At 39.3% G+C, this 27,068-nt stretch overlaps 1 protein-coding gene across 3 annotated transcripts in view; it reads left to right on the top strand.

The window, feature by feature from the left end:
• The window catches only part of DMPK (DM1 protein kinase), an 809,400-nt gene that overhangs the window by 556,673 nt on the left and 225,659 nt on the right, over nucleotides 1-27,068 (top strand). For 2 of the 3 annotated variants that reach the window (XM_086938460.1, XM_086938458.1), the window contains exons 7-8: nucleotides 25,238-25,438; nucleotides 25,948-26,211. In XM_086938460.1, the coding sequence (XP_086794586.1) occupies nucleotides 25,238-25,438; nucleotides 25,948-26,211 (465 nt within the window). The remainder of the gene's footprint in view (nucleotides 1-25,237; nucleotides 25,439-25,947; nucleotides 26,212-27,068) is intronic. The other variant, XM_086938459.1, reaches the window with a different exon arrangement.

Genomic DNA, 27,068 nt, shown 5'->3' with positions numbered 1-27,068 from the left:
CCGGGCAGCTAACCGGGAAGCTAACTGGCAGTGTAACGGGAGTCTGACGAGTAGCTGATTGGCTGTCAACATTGTAAACAGTCCGGAGCGGCCGCCATCTTGTCTCTCGGTAGGATCGAGAGACAAGAGGAGGCCAAAACAAAGGGGGAAATGAAGGAAAGGGGCAAGGTAGACCCCTTCTGACCCCCTAGGATTGATGAGGGGATATTATAGAGCCACGCTGGGCCCAAAAAAAAAAAAAAAAAAATCCGATTTTTTCGCAGTAGAGACGCGTCTTGGTACGCGAACCGGGCAGCTAACCGGGCAGCTAACCGGCAGTGTAACGGGAGTCTGAGGAGAAGCTGATTGGCTGTTATCATTGTAAACAGTCTGGAGCGGCCGCCATCTTGTCTCTCTGTGGGATCGAGAGACAAGAGGTGGAAAAAAAAATAAGGTGTAAATGAATGAAAGGGGTAAGGCAAACCCCTCCTGAACCCCTAGGATTGATGAGGGGGCTATTAAAGTTCCCTGGGGGGTGAAAAAAAAAATTGCGATTTTTCGCGGTAAAGGTGCTTCCTGGTACGTTAACCGGGCAGCTAACCGGCAGCGTAACGGGAGTCCGACATATTGTGTTTTTTGAACGTTTATAATATGTGCACGTGTGGATTTTGTCTAATTAAGGTTAAAAAAATATATATATATCTTTAAGCGTGTTCTGGCGCGCTTACGTTTTGGGTTTGGTTTGCGCTGCAGAGACGATACGTCACGGTTATGCGATGCATCCTGAGGCGTCTCACGGGCTACGTGATACGTCACTTAATAAAGAATATATTTTACAGCTATAGATATTAGCTTTTAAAAAACCAATGAAATTCACAGAAAAAACCATAGGTTATAGACCATATATAGTTAGGAATTTGCATTTACAAAACCTTGAAAATTTACTGAAAAAACCATAGGTAATAGACCATATATAGTTAGGGATTAGCATTTAAAAAACCTTATTTTACTCGCACAAAACCATTGAAATTCCATATATAGTTAGATGCACTAACTATATATCGCGGACCCGCAATCCACTGCTAATGATGTCACATATTACATCATTCATGACATGGTCAGTGACATCACTGATGACATCACTGATGACATCTCAAATGACATCACTGATGACATCACTGATGACAACACCCAGTGACTGTATGTTTCTGTAAAGTTAAAATATGTCTTACATATTGAAGAATGAGTGGATGTATAAGTGTCTGGATGAAGGATTTAGTAGGTGCATGACTGACTGTATGAGAGAATGATTAAATGTGTCTCACTGAGTGTATGGGTTAGTGGTTAAAGTGTCTTAATTTGGCAATCATTATTTATGTTGTTCTGTAAACTGCTGCATGTTTAAATCAGTAGCTATATCAGTAACTATATGGGTTATTGAATGGTTGCCCAAGTATTTGTATGGGAGACTGAGTATGTGTGTGGGTGGCTGGGAGGTGTATAACTCTGTGCATAGATGTGTGAGCAGTTGATTCCCTAGGTGTATGGGTTCAAAAGTGCATGTAGAAACAGCTGTATGGACAGTTGACTGTGTGCATGAGTATATTGGTGAGTGAATGGATATCTCAGTGCTACATGTCAAAGTAAGTACATATGTAAAACACACTCCATGTGAGAGTTGACATATATAAATAACTGAACATAAGAGCCAGTGAATGTGTGAGTGGCTGTATGAATCATTGTGAACTTGTATCAAGGATTGTATAGGAGAGTAAATATGTGTTACTATATGTTTGAATAAGTAAGGTGTGTATAACTGTATAGTTGAGGAAATGGAGATGTGATTGATTCTTTGCATGACTGACTAGGTGTGTGAGTAACTCCATGGATGTGTGACAGTCTGTGAGTGCCTGTTTACACTGAGTGTATCTAAGGTTATATTAGAGTCTGAAGATGTATTATCACATAAATGATATCATCAGTGATGTAATCAGTAATGTCAAATGAGATGTCAGTGATGTCATCAGTGATGTCATTTGAGATGTCATCAGTGATGTCATCAGTGATGTCATTTGAGATGTCATCAGTGATGTCATCAGTGATGTCACTGACCATGTCATGAATGATGTAATATGTGACATCATTAGCAGTGGATTGCGGGTCCGCGATATATAGTTAGTGCATCTAACTATATATGGAATTTCAATGGTTTTGTGCGAGTAAAATAAGGTTTTTTAAATGCTAATCCCTAACTATATATGGTCTATAACCTATGGTTTTTTCAGTGAATTTTCAAGGTTTTGTAAATGCAAATTCCTAACTATATATGGTCTATAACCTATGGTTTTTTCTGTGAATATATATATATATATATATATATATATATATATATATATATATATATATATATATATATATATATATATATATATATATATATATATATATATATATATATATATATATATATATATATATATATATATATATATATATATTCAATGAAAAAACCATAGGTTATAGTCCATATATAGTTAGGAATTAGCATTTACAAAACCTTATTTTACTCGCATAAAACCATTGAAATTCCATATATAGTTAGATGCGCTAACTATATATCGCGCACCCGCAATCCACTGCTGATGATGTCACATATTACATCATTCATGACATGGTCAGTGACATCACTGATGACATCACTGATGACATCTCAAATGACATCACTGATGACATCACTGATGACAACATCCAGTGACTGTATGTTTCTGTAAAGTTAAAATATGTCTTACATATTGAAGAATGAGTGGATGTATAAGTGTCTGGATGAAGGATTTAGTAGGTGCATGACTGACTGTATGAGTGAGTGATTAAATGTGTCTCACTAAGTGCATGGGTTAGTGACTGGGTTTTAATTTGTGCATCATTATATCTGTTGTTCTACAAACTGCTGCATATGTTGATCAGTAGCTATATGAGTAACTCTATGGGTTATTCATTGGTTGTCCAAGTATTTGTATGGGAAACTGACTGTGTGTGTATGGGTGGCTGGGAGGTGTGTGACTCTGTACATAGATGTGAGAGTAGTTGATTCACAATATGTATGGGTTCAAAAGTGCATGTGGAAACAGCTGTATGGGCGGTTGACTGTGCATGAGAGTATTAGTGAGTGAATGGATATCTCAGTGCTACATGTCAAAGTAAGTACATATGTAAAACATGTATGAGTTGACATATATAAATAACTGTACATAAGAGCCAGTGAATGTGTGAGTGGCTGTATGGATCATTGTGAATAAGTATCAGGGATTGTATAAGAGAGTAAATATGTGTTATTATATGTTTGAATTAGTAAGGTGTGTATAACTGTATAGTTGAGAAAATGGAGGTGTGATTGATTTTTTGCATAACTGACTAGGTGTGTGAGTAACTCCATGGATGAGTGACAGTCTGTGACTGTCTGTTTACACTGATTGTATCTAAGGTTATATTAGAGTCTGAAGAGGTTCGTGGTATTATCACATGAATGATATCATCAGAGATATGATCAGTCATGTCAAACGAGATGAGTGATGTCATCAGTGATGTCACTGACCATGTCATGAATGATGTAATATGTGACATCATCAGCAGTGGATTGCGGGTGCGCGATATATAGTTAGCGCATCTAACTATATATGGAATTTCAATGGTTTTATGCGAGTAAAATAAGGTTTTGTAAATGCTAATTCCTAACTATATATGGACTATAACCTATGGTTTTTTCATTGAATTTCAATGGTTTTTTGAAAGCTAATATTTGTATCTGTAAAATGTATTCTTCTTTAAATCATAAAATATATTGTACATGTTTTTTATACATTTTTAAAAAAAAAAAAATTTGTTCCGCTCCTAGTCCGCGAACTGGTCAGCTTCCCGTTAGCTGAATTCAAAGCCGCGACTTGGTCCGCGAGCCGGTAATCGTTCCTTAAGCGTAACTGTTACGTTATCATGACGTTTTGCGTTGTCGCGTAATACGTTATCCGACGCGCCAAGTTAGCGGACCCGGAAGCGGATTGGATAGTGGCGCAAAGCGCGTAACGTAAAGACAGCAGGTCATGTGACTCGATAATAACACTTTTCATTAGTTCATTTCACTTTTGGTTTCCTAATGATGTAATACTAGGTCATGTGACCTAAAAATAACACTTTTCATTGGTTCAGAACTTTTGTTTTTCCCAAATCATGTAAACCCCTCCTTCTTTCCTCACTCTGACTTTCATCTTGGTGAGAGAAAGACCATTTACCTGAAGTTCAACAATGGCTTCCATTCTTGCTGCAGCTGGTGCACCCCCACCACCACCTCCACCTCCTCATAAGAAAAGAGGACCACCAAGTCAATTTACCTCCAACAGAGAGCAGGAAGAGGAGGAAGAAGAAGAAGAGGATCCACATCAACAACAATTTATCCCAGAGTTGCCCCGTGTTTCAAAGAGAAAAACTAGTTTCATCTGGCAGTTTTTTTCCATCCCTCCAGGGGAGAAGAAGGTGAATGCGAAATATGTCACCTGCCTCATCTGTGATTACAGATTGTCAAGAGGCACAGAGAAGAAATATAGTATGGGCAACTATACTATGCATCGACATATGACCAGGTGGCATCCCTTGAACTACAGCCGGGCTGAGTTAAGGGACCTACAAGACAATCCCCCGACAACTCCTGTGGCCAGATCTACCTCATCAATGTCTTTGTCAGGAAGAGAGGCACAGGAAACTGTGCCAAATATTCAACCAAATTTCCAACATATGAGGTTTACTTGTATATATTGCGGTGCAATGTTGTCGTATGGGAACATGAGCATCAATTTGATTAATATGGTGTTCGAAAACCATAAGTGCCCTAATGCACCCAAGAAGTAATTTTTTTTTTGCTCCTGTTGAGCCGTTTTCAATGCCTGTTTTTTTGTTGTTTCCCCTCCATAAAAAACACAAAAAAAACATAAAACTGTTCTAAAAATACAAAAAAATCAAAAAATGTTCAGAAAAAAAAATATATAAAACAACAAAAACAAAAAAAAAAAGTTCTTTTCAGAACTACCTCCCCTTTCAAATAAAATTGCTAGAATGTTTATCACTCTGGCAAGCTCTATTTCTTTTGGTTCGCTTCAAGTTCGCTGACCGGTTCGCGAACTTTAAGCGAACTAAAAAAATATTTTTTTAAAAAATAGAAGAGTTAGTATAAGGGAAGTAAACAGAGAATAATGTAAAAAGAAAGACAGCTATAGAGAGTAAATGAGAGATAGTGTCAGTGACATCATCGGCAGTGCATTGCGGGTAAAAAGAGTAGAAAACATTTACCTTATAATTCTTGTTACCTTTTTAAAATATTTTTTCATACTTTCAATCTGTAAAACAGAGAACAAACATTTCCAAAAATATTAAAACATGTACTTAAAAATTAGAAAAGACAAGGGAAAAGGTTCAAGAACAAACAGTTTATCAACAACTTTGACATTTACAGAAGTCTCTGCTTCTCTACGTCCCCTACACAATCCTAAATATATATATTTTACAAAAAACTGTATCTTGATGTTGAAGATGTAAAGCCATCATAAAATTGTCTCTAATATTTTAAATGATAGTTTCAGGATGCAAATAAGATGTCTGCTTTGAAGAGCTTTCTTTGAGGTGAGGCCTATTCCTTTTAAAAAAAACAGTACCCGGAAATACAGCACTATAAGCATTAAAATTGACACTTTCAAAAGACTCAGTTTTTCCATATCTACCTCACATTTCTAAATGTATATCATAAGTACAAACAGAAGAACATTAATTATACATGTTAAATGGTTTATTTTTGCTGTTCTCAGAATGTATCAAATTTCACTTAAATCAGTGACTTGAAGATATTCATCATGTAACAGCGGGGAAAAAAAAACACAATCAAAATGACTGTGTTTAAAAAACCCATACAACTTAAGAAATCTGATTTCAAAACTCCTTAAAATTAACTTACTTTCAATGACGTCGAAGGATCTCCTATGAACAGCATCCACTCTGTTGTGCTATAAATATTTTCAGCCCGCCACTTTCTGAAAGAAAGCCTCCATCGATACGAAAAATATGTTACATAGAAAAAAAGACTTCTCTCATTCTATCACATGTTTCCACTAGGCCAAATCATGTTGTCGCGATTCGCAAGTCTTGTAATTCTTCCAATCAAATCCCGACATTTTCTATTTTCGCAACTTGCAAAAAGAAAACATTTGAGATTATTTTCACAATCCTGGACTACTAATATCTTACTCTTCTTTGTCACTCATGTTCTCCTTTTCCTATGACACTGATACTGCTTATTATGAAGCAGACTTACTTGCATCAGGTTTATATAGTCGGATTTTACAAAATAACATTATAATTAAAAGTTTTGGACCAATAATCTAGACAGCATTGCAGACTTACATTCCCTCAACTTGATGAACCTTTTCCAATTCTTCACAGGAAATCTCGAGATTCTTTCTTTAAAATTTTGGTTTTAAAAACACCAGGTAAGAATTTTTAAGGTCAAACGGCAATTTTTTTTTGAAACTTACAACGGAATCATTGCAGAATGACCAGCCGTTTCGAGACTTTAAATAAGCTGTATAATGTCCTGAAGTTGTTGAAGGACCATCGTGATAGATAATTGCTACAGTTACAAAAGTCCTTCCTGATATTGAAAGCTGAGAAGCCACAACATTTTTTATTAAAGTTGACAATTTTGATCCATCAGGCCTACATCGTTGGATCATTAAAATGACATACTGTCCAAAACTACGTATAAGTAATGTTGACATCATTTCAGATTTACATTGGCTACACTCCATGTTGTGATCCGCTGCATTTACTAGCTTATTAAAGGAGACTGATTTACTGTCTGGCAAAGTTAAATATATAAATCTTTCTGAGTCTACACTAGTAGTACTTGATACCATACAATTCTCGCAGTCATGCTGCCATTGATAAGAAAGCCCAAACAGGTGATCTACATCTACACCCTCAACTTGCAATATATCAAGCATATACATTAAAAACTCCTGACAATCTTGCTGATTATTTTCAGAGAAGTCTGTTTGACCTGAACATTCATCTAACAGATAACGAACTTCAGACACACTTTCTACTTTTGTTCGATCAGTGCTACATTTCTCGAAAACAGAATTCAACAAACAGCATAAAATTTGTTCAGAATTCAACAGAATCTGTTCTTTTAAACTCTCTAGTGAAAAGAGAACATTAACCACTACATTTGCATAGCAGTTGACACCAGAACTGTTTTCAAATTGAAAACCGACAACATCTTCAACAGAATCCACTTTCTTTCTGCTAACAATTTTCGGTTCATTGACTTTTAGTCTTTTTGCAACAACCTCCCTACTATTACTGCTATTTCTACGTTTGCGGCCTACCACACGTTTCTCAAACAAAGGATATTGAGGCAAATGTGGCGCATACTCTCTTCTTAACCTATTGTATTCCTTAACACAATCTAGATCCGCACAAATGTTTGTGACATCACAGTCAATCAAGTACAATCCCGATAAAGTTCTAACTCGTGACAATGCCACATATGCCATACCCTCCTTGAACACAGAACTGCCAATATTCACCAATGCACAGTCTACACTTAAACCTTGCGATTTATGGATTGTCACCGCATATGCCAAGCAAACAGGAAACTGTTTACGGCGAACATATAAATCTTTAACAAGCAAAAACCTAGCAGAACAACGACCAATTTGCTGTACTTCCTCAATGCCATCAAATTTAATTCTTAAAAATTCTATTCCATCTCTATTTCTGTATTTCTCAAAATCAACAACATTACCCATTGATCCATTTACCAGACCTCTTTCTACATGTAAATTCCTTCTCAAAATAATTCGGCAATTTAAACACACATTCAAAGTCTTTTCAAAACCCGCTGTTTTAGATATAGTCTTCTCTAATGAATCCAATTTTGATTTCAAATTGTCTGACAAAATAATTGTTGATCCCATATGCTCTAATTTGTCGATAGCTTCAAGTTTCACAATCTCTTGCTTTTCTAAATTCAACATTTTGTTGTTGAAGATGGCACATTCTGCAAGAGTTGGCATGAGACATATCCCGGATTTCTTCTTAGTAATTTTCTGAAAAATATTCTCAGGCACAATCTCTTGTTTGGGATATAAATTTGACAGTAATCGTGCATTTAAAGCTTCTTTCCCATGCTCAGTCACTTTTCCAATTCTAATATCTTGTAGAATATTCTTGTAATCTTCATCCTTTGCCTGACGCATATTTTGATGCAGTTCTGCATAATTGAAGTTTAACCATATATTGACGTTGCCAATGCTCCCTAGGCACTTCCTGGTATCTTCATGCGTGAGTATTTTGAACACAGGTTGACCTTTTACTGGTGTCAGCTGCAGAAGATCTCCGAAAACAATGATGTGTTTCCCACCAAATAACACATCATATTCAGTTTTAAGTACTTCTTGCATTCTCAAATGCACAAAGGCAAGCATGACATTGGAAACCATGCTTACTTCGTCAATGATAAGTAGTTTCATTTTCCTCAAGACTCTTGAAACTTCACAGCAAGCATCTCCAGATAACTTGTTGTATTGTAATTTGTTGTCATGCTCCACCGGCAGCATCAGTAGACGATGCAAAGTAATACCTTTAATGTTATGTGCTGCCAGTCCAGTAGGAGCGGTGACAACACAAGACAGCGATGACTCAGTCCTTTCCTTCAAATAACAAGAGATTGCTTTAATGAGGAAACTTTTTCCAGTTCCCGCTTCTCCACTCACGTACAGTCGGACAGGCTTCAATGATGTACATGAGCACTTGTTCTTCTCATGACTTAATCCGTGCTCAATTTCCGTGGTAACTTCATCATATATTTTTCTCTGCTCAACGTTGAGTTGTTTTTCCAAGTCTTCTAAGTTAACTGAATCCTCCTGAGCATGTGCCATGGCTCTTTCCACTTCATTCATAGCAGTGGCAGCTTCATTTTCGATAATAGGTCCTCCAAGTGGATCTTGACTCAATGAAACAGAACTCTGACTGTCCTGAGAACTGTCTCTGGCAATCTCGGCTGCAATCGTTGCTTCCTGCTCAATTTCCAAAGTTAGCATTTCTTGATATTTAGAAAAAGCAGGACATTCTATGGACTCCTTGGCTGCATTGAAAGAGTCTTCGTAACAGAGGAAATCTCCAAGCAGTTCCTCTTCTGCACGCCAAGGCTTGAAAAGTTGCAAAAGTGCTAAATAAAAAAACTCCTTTTTTTCTGGAGATTCACCACTCAATTTTCGATGGTTTACGAATTGGCATTTTCTTTGCTTGACCAGGCATCCCTCACTTCCAATTACAGCATACACTCCTTTCTCAATATCTTCTTTGATGTTCCTCTTGAATATATAATTTTGGAGAACCTCATATAGACAAACATTCTCAAGGTGACTGCTTCGATTTGGATAATATGTATCCAACATGTTGGTCTTCAAAATGTCGGTACTGTTTGGTTCCTTTTCTGCCAAATACTCAATTTCCCGGACAGGTTTTAGAACTCGATTTCGCGTTGCAGCAAGACCAAGACTCGCCCAAACGAGACTCCTGGATTTGGCATAGAGACTTGCTGAAGACAACCGGTCAGAACATTCGTAAGCTCCGATTTCTCGATGCGACAACATCTTCAGACTGAAACTGTACAACTTCTTGCTGAGGCTCTTTTCATGAGAAATATCCTCCCACATATCCTTCAGTTCGGTCTTTTCTTTTTTGGTGATGTAAGATGTCACATACCGAGCCACAGCCATACAGTTGTCAGCCACAAACTGTATATCCATGTTAGCATTCCACATGGACAAAATCACTGGGTTGTAGTCATTGATGTACTTGGACTCTTCGTTCCTTTTCAAATTGTATGTATTCTTGGGTGATTTCCTCGTCACATTATGTCGCAGCGAAGACATCAAACTGTTCACTCTTCCTTTAGAAATCACCGGTCGTGGAAAGTTGAAACGACATTTGGTGTAGAACTTGTCCTTGTTTCTGAATTTACGACGACAGTACTTTCCACAACGATGGCTTTGGAAACGTAGAACTTGTTCTCTTAGACTTTTCTTCTCCGTTGCATTTGGAACAGCACACGTAGAATACTGTTCGATGAAATTCATCACTAAGTCATCCGGATCTGTTCCAAATTTAGGTGCATCCTTGATCCACAACAACATATGTATATGAGGGGCACCTCTTGCTTGGTACTCCTTTCTCCAGAAGAAATCCAACACCTCTCCAAGAGGTGGATTCTTTTTATTTGTGATGAAAGACATCATAGCTTCAAATCTATGATTGAAGTACCTGCATACATTCACTGGATCCAAAGAACACAGTTCTCCAGGTGTCTTGAATTCAATGTTTTCAATATTTCCATTTGCCTCTCGTAGAAATTCAAGTAAGTCTTCCCAGCCATACTCGGCACAGCTCAGAGTGAGGAACCATGTTGGAGTTCCTAAGTTCCTCAGCATACATTTTAAATCACCATGACGACGGTACCAGTACTCATTAGTACCACGCTGACACGCCATGAGATTAATTAAGTGAGAATCCAAAATACTGTCTTGGACATTGACTTTATGCATAAAGTCACTTGCCGAGATGTTTCGCATCTGTATACCACTTTTTAAGATGTGGTTCACTGCATATGACAGTCCAGACAGATCGCTTTCAAACAGGAGATGAAACAAATAGGGAATGCATTGCCGAAACCTAGGATCTGCTGCATACAATCGTAAAGTCCGGTATTCAGACGCAGGAATTTGATGAGGTCGCTCATCATATCTTCCTCCTTGACCTGTGGGAAATAGCTGTGGGAAACACCGAGCTTCCAAACTTTCCTCCCAAACACTAATGGGACTCCCTTTGGCTTGTTTCATTTGAAACAACTCAATAGCATTCCCCATGACTTCCTTGGAATGCAAAGGATGAACACTATAATGTTCATATATTTCTTCACTTTTAGAGGCCTCTACTTTCTCAATTTGGCCAGCACACAAATCGCTATCCTCTTCATCACTTACTTCCTCTTCTGCAACATATACATTCTTATAGTACTTATTATTTTTCTTCAAATACACTGTTGCCTTTTTGACTTTCCTAACATCCACTAAATCTTGCCATATTTTCTTATTCTTTGTCGGAACCCCATTAACCAAGATAACCAGAGGTTCCTCTTCCACTTCTTCTATTCCAATTGTGTTAATGTTTTTGTTCAAATCTAGAGGCAAATAAACAACTCTTCCCTTTAATCCTCTCTGTAAATCTGCTGGAGGCAACTTCCCTGTCTTTGGCTCCATTCTTACAATAGCCTGAAAGGGATGGATACTTTGAATCAAAATAGATTCATAAGTATTTAAATCCTTCAATTCAGAAGGAATCTCAACCAATTCCAGATTATTATGAACTGCCCTAGCAGGCATCTGGTTTTGGTTTAATTTATTACAACAATAAGTACACACACGTTGATCCGATCCCAAATCAAAATAATTTTCTACCATCAAGTATGTGGCAAAATCCTTCCATTCACTGTTATTTTCCCTTTCACTTTTTGCATATAAATCCACTACCTTAGTCTGATTCTTATAATAAGTGCGTCGACAACATACACAAGTGAAATTAGGCCTCTCACTTGATTTCATCTGAAACGTGGCAATTTCCTTCTGAAAATTATCTGTACTGGAAACCTGTACATTATCTTCCACATTACCCTCTACTTCTGGGTCAATTTGAACATTCTCATCTTTACTACCAAAGTAACAAAACTCAATTTCTTCACAAATATTCTTCACATCTATTTCAGAACCATGCAAAAGAGCAGCACATAATTGTTTAAGCATAATTGCTGGACTCTTAGCATAATACAACATTCTCACTAATTTTCTCACTTTATTATGATGCACTGCTAGCATCCTGAAATGATGAAAAACACTCTGGCATACTCTCCTAGAAAGACAAGCCAGTGAATGACCACGCAAACCTGTCATTTGTCTCACTCTGCAAGGATCTAAATCTTGCAACAACTTCATTTTCTGCTTCAAACTTTTCTTATTAAATGTCCGTATAAAATCACAAAGAAAATTGATGGAAACCTGTCGCACACTGCAAATAGAACTACACTTCCAAATGTACACAGGACCCTTAGGACGTCTTCCTAAAACCTCATCACTTAGCGCCTCTTCTGTCTCTGTTGTCACAAGTTGTTCTTTTTCAACTGGACAACCATCCTTCACTTCATAAGCTCGACCACTGATGTCAACTGCATGCACCAAATCATTATCCTGAAAATAAGTCTCCTCATTAAAAAATGCCTCAGAACTTGAACTATGCATCCATTCTCCGGAAAAAACTTCACAAAAGTTAGTACGATTTACTACTCTCTTCCATCTACTTTTTGTTTTGAAATCAGAAATTACCTTGCTTAGTTTCCTAATTCTATTGATTACCAAAATAAACAACTTTCGCTTAATTTCAAAAGCATGATCAATAATTTTCTCTACATTTTTCTTCTTCTTATAAAATGCCGCTTTCTGCTGGCCTTTCTTTTTAATATTTTTCAATAAATTAACTAATATCCTATTACGGAACATTCGATTTCGAATGTCCCTAAACTGTTGTTTCCTTCTACTATCATGCACAGAGTTATCTCTTCCTCTACCAGTAACATGTGTGATGGGTCTCTCCTTTCCATTTAAATTACTTTTCTTTTTGTGAACTGAAACATTTTTTTGAGCAAAACTTTTTTTACTACAAATATTTCTTAAGAATGATTTCGTGCTCTTACCCGGACCTTTCTTGGTGTTTTGACAAGTATTTGGGGAAGAGGACTGCTGCAATAAAACATCATCCTGCTGTCTTTGACGTTTTCTAGCCTTTCTTACTCTACTTTTGGAAGGCATTTTACAAACTATGAAAGAATCTGCAGTTGAATCTGTGGAAAAATATAATATAAAATGTTATTAACCACTATTACCAAACAGTAAATAAATAACAGTCATCTAAAACTGAATGCCGTACTAATTATTTAACATAGCATTTGAGTGTCTAGTATGCTATTTTACGTTCTTCATGGTGCAAATTTATTGTAAATACGCACCCACCTGCGGTTGGCAAATTTAGATTTTGATTATGGGAGTTAGATAGGCATGTTAATAATTTCCCAAAAATGGTGTATAACCCCAAACAACCTTTGAAGCAAATGCTCATAGCCATGTTATCCACCTCCCATTGGATAACATGGCTAAGAAGTGCTTGCAAATGTGAAAATAAACGGCCGCAATGCATGAATATCGCAGAAAAATCAGCGATATTCATGCATTTTCCAGCAAATGCTCTTAGCCATGTTATCCACTTCCTATTAAATAACATGGCTAAGAACTGCTCAGGGCCCCATGAGGAACGCTTTCCATTTACAAAGGGAAAAATAACATCAAAAACACTAAAATGCCTTCTAAATATGACCCCAAACAACCTATGAAGCTCTAACAGTGCATATCCTGAAATTTATTTGATTTCAAAATTCGTTTTTAAACACAGCATATAAATCAATTGTATACCTGCATTCATAAAGAAATGACTAAAAATGTCCTTGAGACACATGAAAGTGTTTTCTGGAATGCCCTAGCACCATTTTTGGGACACTATTAACATGGCTAGGTAACTCCCATAATCAAAATCTAAATTTTCCAAGCGCAAGTGGGAGCGTATTTACAAGACACTTGCCCCAAGAGGAACACTTTCCATTTAAAAAGGTAAACATAACATCACAGAAAAGTCAGCGATATTCATGCATTTTCCAACAAATGCTCTTAGCCATGTTATCCACTTCCTATTAAATAACATGGCTAAGAACTGCTCAGGGCCCCATGAGGAACGCTTTCCATTTAAAAAGGGAAAAATAACATCAAAGACACTAAAATGCCTTCTAAATATGACCCCAAACAACCTATGAAACTAATTCTATTACTATATCACTAGAAACAAAACCACATTTTAAAAACACAGCTTTCTTCATCATTTTCTCCTTAATTCATACTATTCTCTATCTTAATTAAATAAATCTTTTCTCACCTTAGCAAATATTTTGAGTTTTGAAAACAGTCAAAGAAATACACCAAATTGTCTTCAGCAGAAGAAAAAGGATGCACTCCAAAGGCTGCAGCTATTGAAAGCACAGAAATACAGATATTCCTTTCACATATCTCTCATAGTAGCCAATCATACCTCTTCCCTCACTTTTTTCAAATCAAAACCCTTCCCCCCTCTGCCCTGTCTGCCTTGTTTCCATAGCAACCACCTCCTGGAAGACCTCTCATGTTTGCAAGTTCACACAACAATGTTTCAATTGAACTCTGAACTCTCAGTGCACCTGCGTATCCAGTGCAATCTTTCATTAAATGTTTCTTCCTTGACCATTCAAATTACATGTTTCAAAGAACACATCCATGCACCCTAACTTTCTGTTTTCAGAAATGGAAATGCACCAATCACTGCTAATGATTCATTAGCATTGTAAATCCACAGTTTTTTTTCTTTAGAAACTCCTACTGTTTCAACTGCCCTTTCATTACCACACTTCATCTGACTGCAGAACAACCTTCTCCCACCATGTTTAAGGTCTGGATTGTTGGACATAGTTACATCCACTGGGCTCAAAGGTATGCTGAGAACAGAAATTTACCTAACCTCAATTTACAAGATGTGGAAATTAAGTGGTTGGGCCAAAGAGGATTAAAATGTCACCAATTGATACCATTGGTGAAAACCTTTATGCATTTGCCAAAACCTGACCTGTTAATTGTGCACTGTGGAGGTAATGATTTGGGCACTTTGACAGGGGTAGGTCTGGAAATGCTTTTAAAGGACACCTTTGAGCAATTAATGGCACTTTTTCCTCAAACTGCCTTGGTATATTCCAATATATGCCAAAGACAGAAATGGAAGTGGTCCAACCAATTTTGTCCACAAATTGAGAAAGCGAGGAAGCATGTAAACAAATCTGTTTCAGCTTTCATGAGAGACCATGGAATGGGCTCTCTGTACAACAATAACTTGCGTTACTACATGCAAGATATCTACAGAGGAGATGGAGTTCACTTCTCAGATGAGGGCAACAGAATTTTCATTCTGAATTTAAGAATGTGCATTGGTACCTACTTATAAGTACCTAAATGTACCATAAACCCAAAAGCTCTTCTCAGAGCTACCCTTCATCTAATCACTCACAATTATTATTTTTTTCTAACTTTTTTCACTAATTTTCCACAAAATACGCTCCCCGGTTCGCTAACCGAAAGCTAACCTCGCGGAATTTTTTAAAAAAATGTTTTTTTTCCGCACATTTAAGCCTCCTCAGCCACCCTCAGAAAACCTAGGGGGTCAAGATAAGTCTACCGTGCCCCCTTCTACACATTCTGAACATTATTTGCCCTCCATCTTGTATCTTAATGCGACCGAAACACAAAATGGTGGACTCCCGTGACGCTTAAGGTTCGCTAACCGGGCCGCTTTCCAGAAAGCGGTCCTAAAAAAAAGTGGGAAAGTAATTTACAGAAAAACGACTAGAGACACTCTCACCAAATATAGATTAGCTCATACTACATAACAATCCCTTCCATTCTCACAAATTTCATTGAAATTTCATTTAGCCATTTAGCCTGTAGACCTCTCCAAGTACCGTGAGGTCAATTACTTCACAAAACACATCTGAAGTGTTGGAATTGACAACCAATGAAAATGTTACTTTCATTTTCTACTTTTATTACCTGACATTTGATTGGTTATATACCTGAATATATATAAAGGAAGAGAAGGAAACACAGCCATTTTGACTACTACTTGTTGTTGTATATATCATTTAGAATATCACTAATAACATCAACTTGTTTCTAAAGGTAAGTTGTTATTTTTAAAACTGAAGTATATTGTGCACTATAAGTAAATATGGTAAACTTTTTCAGATAGTTATATACTATCCCTCTGTAAGAGTTAGACATTGAGAAAGGCTTCTTTATTATAATTATGGACTGATTTAGGTTTCTATGGTATAATTATGAATTTACTTAGGCTTCTTCACAGGCACTTTTTAATAGTACTACTTCACGCCTGAAACCATACAGTGCCCATAGATTACTTCTCTGTTATAAACTCACAAGTGCCTGTCTGAACTTAAACCCAACAGTGCCCTATCTCTACTGATATATTTATTTTTTATGCAAATTACAGCAATAAAATGGAAGGTGAGCAGAATGTTTCCTTCGAAATTGTTCTGGAGAACAACACAGAAAAAGTTATTGAGGACAATGATGACTCAGATTTCATGGATGAATCACGGGACCATGAATTAGTTCAATGTGTAGAATCTGTGGATCATTTACATCATTATGATGACGGTCAAATGTTGGAACTTATGTTCACTGAACAAGAACACATATCAGACAGTGAAATGCTAGACGTTGTATTAAATTTTGAAAAACAATCCGAAAAATAAAATTGTATGTAATATTAAAAAATTGTTTGAGTCTTTAATCATTTTTATATGTAATTCATAAACTAGTTAAATGTTAGAAATGTTATTAAATTTTGAAACACAAAAAAGCTCACGCACAGAGCAGTTTTTAGCCATGTTATCCAATGGAAGGTGGATAACATGGCTAAGAGCATTTGCTGGATAATGCATGAATATCGCTGACTTTTCAGCGATATTCATGCATTGTGGCCGATGTGCGGCGATAATTTTTGTCTCTAAACAATTAAAACGAAGCACAAAATGGCGAATTCCCGTTTCGCTACCAGTTTGCGGCCCAGTTCGCGGCCCGTGAAGCGCTTCTACCGTGAAAAATCATTTTTTTTTTTATTTTCCCCACGGGACCCTTTAATAACCCCAACAACATTCCTAGGGGGTCAAGAGGGGGATACCTTGCCCCCTTTCATTAAATTCCCCCTTAGTTTTTCACCTTTTCTTCTCTCTCGATCCTACCGAGAGACAAGATGGCGGCCGCTACCACTTTGCGGCCCAGTTCGCGGCCCGTGAAGCGCTTCTACCGTGAAAAATCATTTTTTTTTTATTTTCCCCACGGGACCCTTTAATAACCCCAACAACATTCCTAGGGGGTCAAGAGGGGGATACCTTGCCCCCTTTCATTAAATTCCCCTTTCGTTTTTCACGTCTTCTTCTCTCTCGATCCTACCGAGAGACAAGATGGCGGCCGCTCCGGACTGTTTAGAATGTTGACAGACACCGGAGAGCCAATCAGCTTTCTGCGCGCAAAGTTCCGATAAGCGAAAAGTAAGCGGACCGGATCGCTGCCCAGAGCGCTGTTACAGATATATATCTTGATTTAAACGTTAATTTCTCAAAATCCACTGAAGCACATATATTGAGACCTAGCAAAGGCACATCGGGCTAACAGTCCCTACAATTTTGCCAAGTTTCGTGCAAATCCATTCAGCCGTTCGAGCTAAAAGTGAGTCCAACCGCCCTATGGAAAAATGAATGGAAAAAACGCGTTTTGGGACCCCCCTTTTTTCTCAGCCCCCCCTTGACGAAACTCCACCAAATTTTCAGGGGCTGCTCAGAATCAAATTGTGCCATTTTCCTGAAAATTTCAGCCGATTCCGTCCACAAACGCCAAAGTTATTAGACATAGAATTTTCAGAAGTCCCATAGAGAAAAAATCCTAACTATATATACCTACTGGCGATAGCCAGTAGGTAATATATATATATTACCTACTGGCGTGTCGCCAGTAGGTATATATAGTTAGGATTATTTGTCTATGGAACTTTTGAAAATTCTATGTCTAATAACTTTGGCGTTTGAGGACGGAATCGGCTGAAATTTTCAGGAAAATGGCACATTTTGTTTCTGAGCAGCCCCCGAAAATTTGGGGGGGTTTCGTCAAGGGGGGGCCGAGAAAAAAGGGGGGTCCCAAAACACGTTTTTCCCATGTTAATTTCCATAGGGCCTTTGGCCTCACTTTTAGCTCGAACGGCTGAATGGATTTGCACGAAACTTGGCAAAATTGTAGGGACTGTTAGCCCGATGTGCCTTTGCTAGGTCTCAATATATGTGCTCCAGTGGATTTTGAGAAATTAACGTTCAAAACAAGATAAATATCTGTAACAGCGCTCCGGGCTGCGCTCCGGTCCGCTTACTTTTCGCGAAACGGAACTTTGCGATGCGAAGCTGATTGGCTCCCCGGTGTCTGTCAACATTCTAAACAGTCCGGAGCGGCCGCCATCTTATCTCTCGGTAGGATCGAGAGAGAAGAAGAGGTGAAAAACGAAGGGGGAATTTAATGAAAGGGGGCAAGGTATACCCCTCTTGACCCCCTAGGAATGTTGTTGGGGTTATTAAAGGGTCCCGTGGGGAAAATAAAAATATTTTTATTTTTCACGGTAGAAGCGCTTCCCGGGCCGCGAACTGGGCCGCAAACTGGTAGCGAAACGGGAATTCGCCATTTTGTGCTCCGTTTTAATTAAATTACTAGGTATAAGGGGGTGCGGGAGACCATTTTGTGCTTCGTTTTAATTAAATTACTAGGTATAAGGGGGTGCGGGAGACGTATCCTAATCCCTTATGTTTTCTGAGGGTGGCTGAGGAGGCTCATATATGTTGATACATGTCTTCCAGCGGCTGTGCGTGAGCTTTTTTTTTTTTTTGCTGCGTGACGTCTGTTAACGTTCGATTCGATGGAAATCAGGAAGTGTTGACCACCAATTTGTCAGTGCGATAAAATATTTTGTTATAAATGAATCCTTATTGATAAACATTGTCTGCGCCATCTCGCCTTTTTTCCAATGCCACAATTTTGTCGTGCACGGCAGCCATTTTAGATGCCAGGCCGGTCCCAGGCTATCACCTAGCCCTGCGGATGTAGTTTATGGCCCCAGCTGTAGAGAATCCAGACATGCCAACCCTCCCGATTCAGGCGTGAGACTACTGATTTCAGTGCTAGTCTCCCGCCTCCCGATTGCTGCAAGCAAAAACCCGGGGGCATATTACCAACAACTAGCGATAATTTTTGTCTCTAACTTGTTTAGAGACAAAAATTATCGCAGATAAACCTTGCTATTAAATTAACGGCCGCAATGCATGAATATCGCTAAAAAGTCAGCGATATTCATGCATTATCCAGCAAATGCTCTTAGCCATGTTATCCACCTCCCATTGGATAACATGGCTAAAAACTGCTCAGGGCAGGTGTTAGCTTTTGGAGATATTCGCGCTTAGCGCGAATATCTCCAAAATTTGGTAATAGGAGATAGCGATGTTAGGGACTGTTTCCAGTCGCTAACATCTTGGCACGCCCACTTTGCATGTCATTAGTGATAGATATCACTGACATGCAAAGCGGGGCCCAAGATGGTCGCTATCTCCTTTTAGCTGTCACTAACTGGTGTTAGCGACAGCTTGGTAATAGGGAGATAATTTTATCTCCGCTTTCTTGGCTTTTAAAGCCAAAAAAGCGGAAATAAACCCCCTTGATAATATGCCCCACGATTCCTCGGGGGTTTCAGCTGACAGGGCTTGGTATTGTGTTACGTGCTAATTCTTCCAGGAAACGTCAGAGGGTCGATGCAGGGGTTCTAGAAGGGGTGATAAACCATTTAAGCCTCATGAACAAGCGCATGGTCTTTTAAAGATCTGTGAAGTACTCGGGGTGGCGGTGTGTGTGTGCCCTCTTTCAGGAGCCGGCGGGGGGGGGGGGGGCACTGCCAGCAACTTGCCAGGCCAGGCAGTGTTCAACACTTGCATCACCCTTTCTCTGCCTGCTATTGCGCTCCATGCTTCGGAAAGGTAAGAAAGGTAAGAAAAAGAACGTGCATTTGAGTTTGAAATGTCCGATCCTGTAGCAGTACACTTGCAAAGCCCACACATGACAATAACCCGATTCAAGTCCCCATTCACCCGATTTTTTAATAATATATAGTACTCCAAAAAAGTAGGATTATAAAACTTTATTAACTTTTAACTATAACGAACGCAACAAAAACTGTAAATATATTTAAACATTTTTTGACAAAAAAAAACAACAATGGTCCGAAGCTGTCTTTTGTGCGAATAGTCCCAAGGCAGCACAACGTGCTGAGTTGTGGACGGCACCCAGGTGAAGAACCATCCCTTCTTTAAACCCCATGGTGACCAACTAAGTGCAGGTTTTACATAAAGTAGTGTTTACCTAGAGTGGTGCTGTGTAGGACACTCTGAATGGAAATTAACCAGAACTATAATGATAACAACAACAACAACAATAATATAACTTTTATGCCCAAATTACGCAAACATTTAGCTAATCTGCTAAAGGGGGGAGTCGCCATTTCTTTTGATAATTTATTCACCCATCCGTAGCCTCTCTATTCTCCATTACAATGTGTTTCTTGCTGAAATTAACCAGAACTATAACCATAACAACAACAACAACAATAATATAACTTTAATGTCCAAATTACGCAAAGATTTAGCTAATCTGCTAAAGGGGGGAGTTGCCATTTCTTTTGATAATTTATTTATCCATCCGTAGCCTCTCTAATCTCCATTACAATGTGTTTCTTGCTGTCGCTAGCTGATGAAAAAACTAAAGTGATAACTTCCTCATCCTTATTTTGTCTTTCTTTGTTCCTTAAGATGTTATCTGTGTCAACCTCTTCCGAGAATGCTGATGCGTTAGGGATTTCCTTGTGTTTCTTAATAGCATTGGTGTCTGCACACTTCTTTGTCAATTCTGTGAACATGATAACTGCTTCATAAACAGACGATATCTTTGTTTAGTCATTAGTGTTAAGTGTGTCTGAAACTACAGTGCCCTTCTGTTTTTCTTTCTTCAGGCTCTACAGAGTTTTGTGTGTTGTTCTTTTGAGCGACAATTATTCCAGAGGTTTCAGGTTCACTTGTTTTGTCCTGCAGTGAGTTAACAGCTTTAGAGACTTCATGTTTATTTGCTATGTCCTGCTGTGCGTCAACTGCTTCAGAGACGTCAGCCTCATTTGTTATGTTTGACTAGATTCTGGACCTGCCCGGCCGCGCCCAAAATGGCTCCAGTGTAAATGGGACTCGTAACTGCTTGTTGTGTACTGGTTGCCCAACCTTGATATCACGAGATACGTATGCAGTTTTGAAGCACATGGCGGAGGCTCGTCTGCTGTAGTGGGGCGCCCCTTTATCGTTTCAGTTGCCATTCCGCCCGCTTTTGCTACACTGTGCCTTTTCCGCCATTCAGCTGTTTACCGCCCGCTCTTACGGCTACAGCGTCTCGCTCACCATGTAGTTGAGTTGCTCCCACTCTTGCGGTGCAGCGATAGGCGGCTGCCACAGGACTCTTAAAATGGCGGCCGGCTCTTCGGATTTGGGCCTGGTCCAGTAAAATGGCCCTGGGACACCTTGGAACTCGGACGCTTGTCTGCCAGGGCTTGGGTCCCATTCTCGAAAGCGTCCCCTCAGCCTTGAAGATTCTACAAAAGTCTTGGGGGACCTCGACTCCCGCAGGCTTCCGGTGGGGAGCGGCTGCCATGATTGCTTGCGGAATGGCCACGACGGAGCTACGAGATGGTGGTGCTCTCATGGTGACGCCAGCTTCAGTCTGAAACATCCAGAAACAAGGTGGGGCTTTCATCGTTTGGGAAAAAAAATGTTTTAATCCAATGAAAAGTGTTATTTTTAGGTCACATGACCTAGTCTTACATCATTAGGAAAACAAAAGTAAAATGAACCAATGAAAAGTTTTAATAACAAGTCACATGACCTGTTATGCTTACGTTACGCGCTGCGCGGCGCGCTCTGGATCGTTTCCGGGAAGCTGCGCCTTGCGCACCGGAGCACTTCCGGGTGCGCTAACGCGGCGCGTCATATGACGCATTACGCGACAACGCAGGTCCAGAATATAGTCAAAATGTCTCCACCAACCAGCGGTCGGAATACAACCGCTTTCAGCAGTCCAAAAAGTTCTGTTAAATTGCAAGAGCGGGAGCAACTCAACTACATGGTGAGCGAGACGCTGTAGTCGCAAGAGCGGGCGGTAAACAGCTGAATGGCGGAAGAGGCACAGAGTAGCAAAAGCGGGAGAAATGGCAACTAAAACGGTAAAGGGGCGCCCCACTACAGCGTGTCTTCAGGTTAAACGGATTGTGGGACAAGGTCCAGAATGGAAGAGTAATCAAAAGGCAAAAAAATCAGCCGGACCCCGGGAGCCGGCCGCCTATGTCCGGGGCGATCTCAGGCCACACCAGGGCAACACGACTTGGGGAGGGGGCAGGAGCCAAGCGCCCCCTCCCAGTCCGCGCCATCTCACCGCCCCTCGGGGGCCTCCGTCAAGCGGTTTAGGGAGGCACCGTATCACATTGTTTTCTAATGCAGTCAGGTCCACAAACGGACCCCACTTACTTTGAATAGTGAAGCTGCAGCAGGTGCAAATAAGGTTTAGACAGTGTTACAAGCGCTGCTTAGAACTCTGAAGTATGGCACTCAACATCCAGGACTTATGCCATTTGTGTAAGGTAGTGACATCGAAGCAACTCAGGGACCAAAAGCATGAACGAACACTCACGTATGAAAATCTTATTTGGGGAAGGGGCAGGATCCAAACGCCCCCTCCCAGTCCGCGCCACCACACCGTATGTAGAAAATCTGAAGCCATCGTTCTACAAACTCTCAACCAGCCTTGGATGGAAAAATCTTAAAGAATGTACAAACTGAAAACCAGTTTTTGTCTGCATAGCATCAGCAGCAACGCTTGCTATCAGTGCATGAGTTTCATGCTCGATCGATTGAGCTAGCCGGATCGGGCAACAAAAAGTATAAAATTGTTATGTAAATAGTTATTTAATAAAATGTTTTACCCTGTTACTTTGCTGGTGTGTTGTATCTATTTATAATATTTGCATAGGGTTTGTTGTTATTTTGGGCGGGGTGGGTGGCGGAGTCGAGCTGTCGTGCAGCCATCATGGTGTGGAGCTCAGTTCATCTCACTATTTTCGTATTTCTCATGAAGGGTTGTTCCTAATGTTTGTATTTTAGCGAGGTCAAAAAGAGATCCAATTAGTGGTCTACTGATTTTGCTCGATTACTTTTATTTTTTTACACGATTTTTCACTATCTGCAAAGACTAAACAGAGTATTGCGACTTTGTGCTTGTTTGTAAATAGAGAATGATCCAAAGAGAACCAATTCTAAAACAGTAAATGCTTGGATAACAATCAATCAAATGGAGAGACAAGCAGGTACGACGGATTACAACGGGGGTAAAGGTCTGCGTTAACTACCCTTCACTATCTGCAAAGAGAGAGTACTACTAAGAGAAAAGAGGGGAGGGGGGAGGGGGGGCAGCGTTCAAAGCACTTCAGCGTGCATAAACACGAAAACGTTTTTACCTATCACGTACTTGACATTTGACAGCTTTTGATATTTGCTATTAAAAAACCATTGAAATTCACAGAAAAAACCATAGGTTATAGTCCATATATAGTTAGGAATTTGCATTTACAAAACCTTGAAAATTCACTGAAAAAACCATAGGTTATAGACCACATATAGTTAGGAATTTGCATTTACAAAACCTTATTTTACTCGCATAAAACCATTGAAATTCCATATATAGTTAGATCCGCTAACTATATATCGCGCACCCGCAATCCACTGCTGATGATGTCACATATTACATCATTCATGACATGGTTAGTGACATCACTGATAACATCTCATTTGACATTACTGATCACATCACTGATGATATCATTAATGTGATAATACCATGAACCTCTTCAGACTCTAATATAACCTTAGATACAATCAGTGTAAACAGACAGTCACAGACTGTCACTCATCCATGGAGTTACTCACACACCTAGTCAGTCATGCAAACAATCAATCACACTTCCATTTCCTCAACTATACAGTTATACACACCTTATTTATTCAAACATATACTAACACATATTTACTCTGTTATACAATCCCTGATACAAGTTCACAATGATCCATACAGCCACTCACACATTCACTGGCTCTTATGCACACTTATTTATATATGTCAACTCTCACATGTACTGTGTTTTACATATGTACTTACTTTGACATGTAGCACTGAGATATCCATTCACTCACTAATACACTAATGCACACAGTCATCCGCCCATACAGCTGTTTGCACATGCAGTTTTGAACCCATACATATAGTGAATCAACTACTCACACATCTATGTACAGAGTCACACACCTCCCAGCTACCCATACACACACACTCAGTGTCCCATACAACTACTTGGACAACCAATCAATAACCCATACAGTTATTCATATAGCTACTGATCAACACATGCAGCAGTTTGTAAAACAACAGATATAATGATGCACAAATTAAGATACTTTAGTCACTAACCCATGCACTCATTAAGACACATTTAATCATTCTCTCATACAGTCAGTCATGCACCTACTAAATCCTTTTTCCAGACACTTATACATCCACTCATTCTTCAATATGTAAGACACATTTTAACTGTACAGAAACATACAGTCACTGGATGTTGTCATCAGTGATGTCATTTGAGATGTCATCAGTGATGTCATCAGTGATGTCACTAACCATGTCATGAATGATGTAATATGTGACATCATCAGCAGTGGATTGCGGGTGCGCGATATATAGTTAGCGCATCTAACTATATATGGAATTTCAATTGTTTTATGCGAGTAAAATAAGGTTTTGTAAATGCAAATTCCTAACTATATATGGTCTATAACCTATGGTTTTTTCAGTGAATTTTCAAGGTTTTGTAAATACAAATTCCTAACTATATATGGACTATAACCTATGGTTTTTTCTGTGAATATATATATATATATTCATTTAACACTCAATTTCTCTCACACATTCCACCTCTGTGTTTTGTGATCTCTTATTTCCCTGTGTCTCTCTTTCGCACATTATCTAGCTCTTTCTTTGACTCTCTCTTGCTCTCTCACTGCTTCTGACTCTCATGCTTCTATTTTTCTCATTCTCCTTCACTCACTCAGCATTGTCTCTCGCTAATCTCTCTCTTTTGTTATATCTTTATTGTGCCTCTATTTATCTCCCACTGTACTTGGCTCATTCTTTCTGTCAATCATTCCTTCAGTGTATCTGTCTATCATTGTTTCTACTTATTTCTTATTTCTTTCTTCTTGTCTATTCACTCCTTCTGGCCTTCTTTTTTTGTACAGGTATACTCTCCAGTGGCAGTTGGGACACCTGATTACCTATCCCCAGAGATCCTGCAGGCAGTAGAAGATGGTTCTCGCTCCTATGGGCCTGAGTGTGACTGGTGGTCTCTTGGGGTCTGTACCTATGAGATGTTTTTTGGACACACACCTTTCTTTGCTGATACTGTAGTTGAAACGTATGGAAAAATCATCCATTTTAAAGTAAGTAAATACAATGAAAACCAGAGACAGTTCAATCCTGCATCTCTGCTGTCCTCTTTTGGTGTCTATTGGCATTCTGTGCTGGTCTATCAGTCGTTGGGTCTGTCCTGGTCCACATCGTTCCTGCAACTGTCCATCTGTGGTCCTCCATTTCTGAACATGTGAATCTCTACATGTGCATAAAGGTTCTTGTAGCACACCCATTGGTGTTGCTTTGCTTCTGTTCCCTTGGTGTTCATATCCATTGAGATTACTGCATCTATTTATTGGTGTTCTTACATGTGTTGTTTAATGTTCATGCACTGATTTTTTGCTGTCCCTGTCTATGTTGGTAGCCTTTTATCAGCCCCTTTGTTTGTGTTGGGGTCACCCTGCACTACCAGCTACATGGTGGATGATGGAATTCAACTACTTCAGTGCCAACAGTTTAATGCCATCCTCCCCAACTATATATATAGCCCTCTCCACCCATCTGATAATGATGTCCTGCTTTCTAACTTTGTTTCTAGGAACATTTCCACTTCCCACTGCCTGTGGCTGAAGTTCCAGAGGAAGTCCAAGACCTCATCTGTGGCTTAATCTGCAACAAGGAAACCCGCCTTGGGCGCAACGGAGCACAGGACTTTAAGGAGCACCCATTCTTTGCAGGCATTGACTGGGAGGGTCTGAGGACTTGTGGGCCGCCTTTCATCCCAGATGTTGTGAATGCAACTGATACCACCAACTTCGATGTGGTGGAAGATTGTCTCACTGACATGGTGAGCGGGGGAGGGGTAGGTAAAGAACTTTTCCTCTTTTTTCTAAGATGAGAATAATTTAGTTGTTGCGAGTTCTAAATTATAACAAGTTTTAACACATAATTGTCCTCAGCAAACCGGTCCACATTCTCCCTGAAATATAATTCACCCAGGGGTGAAACTAAGTGGATAAGAAGAGGCTGGCTGCCAATGCCTCTACCATATATCTGTAAGACACTACTCACGGTTTCTGTGTATACGAAGATTCTGGACTTATTGGGTGACCTATGGAGATAGCAGAGTTAATGTGGGTTTCCAGGCACTGTGTCAGCTTCTGATCTCTGGAAATGTATCCAACTCTTGCATGGCAGGACTTCAGCAGATCTGAAGGGATAGAAACCGATGAGACAAAGTAGAAGGATCTCATTTGGACCCATTTGTGAAGGTATTATTGATTTGAACCCTAACTGGAGCTTGACTCTTATGACTTTAAAAAGATGAGAGCTGTGTGGATAACTATGATAAAGCTGAAGACCATGAGGAGTCTTCTAAGACAGTTAATGATATGATGGAATTAATAAAATTGAGCGCTTTTTCTGGCTAGGCATGTATGGCTCTCCAAAAGCCACTACTCCATGCTAATACAGAAAACAAATAATAGTAGAGAAGCAAGTTATTAATAGCACTTTTAGGCATCATATACTAACCATCAGCCGCTCGTCAATCGTATTGCATGATTAATTATTAACACATCCTTTATAGTTGAAGAAACGTTTATATTTGTAATTTTGACACTACAGAAGATTTCATCTGATGTGGGGGGCGCTAGGTGGTGCACATGCAGAATGGCCGCACTGTAGTGAGGCTCCTTCGGCTCGGTGCATTGATCCAAT

Source organism: Lissotriton vulgaris, chromosome 9, assembly GCF_964263255.1.
Source record: "Lissotriton vulgaris chromosome 9, aLisVul1.2, whole genome shotgun sequence".
Classification (NCBI taxonomy): domain Eukaryota; kingdom Metazoa; phylum Chordata; class Amphibia; order Caudata; family Salamandridae; genus Lissotriton; species Lissotriton vulgaris.
This window is presented reverse-complemented; position numbering and strand designations above follow the sequence as displayed.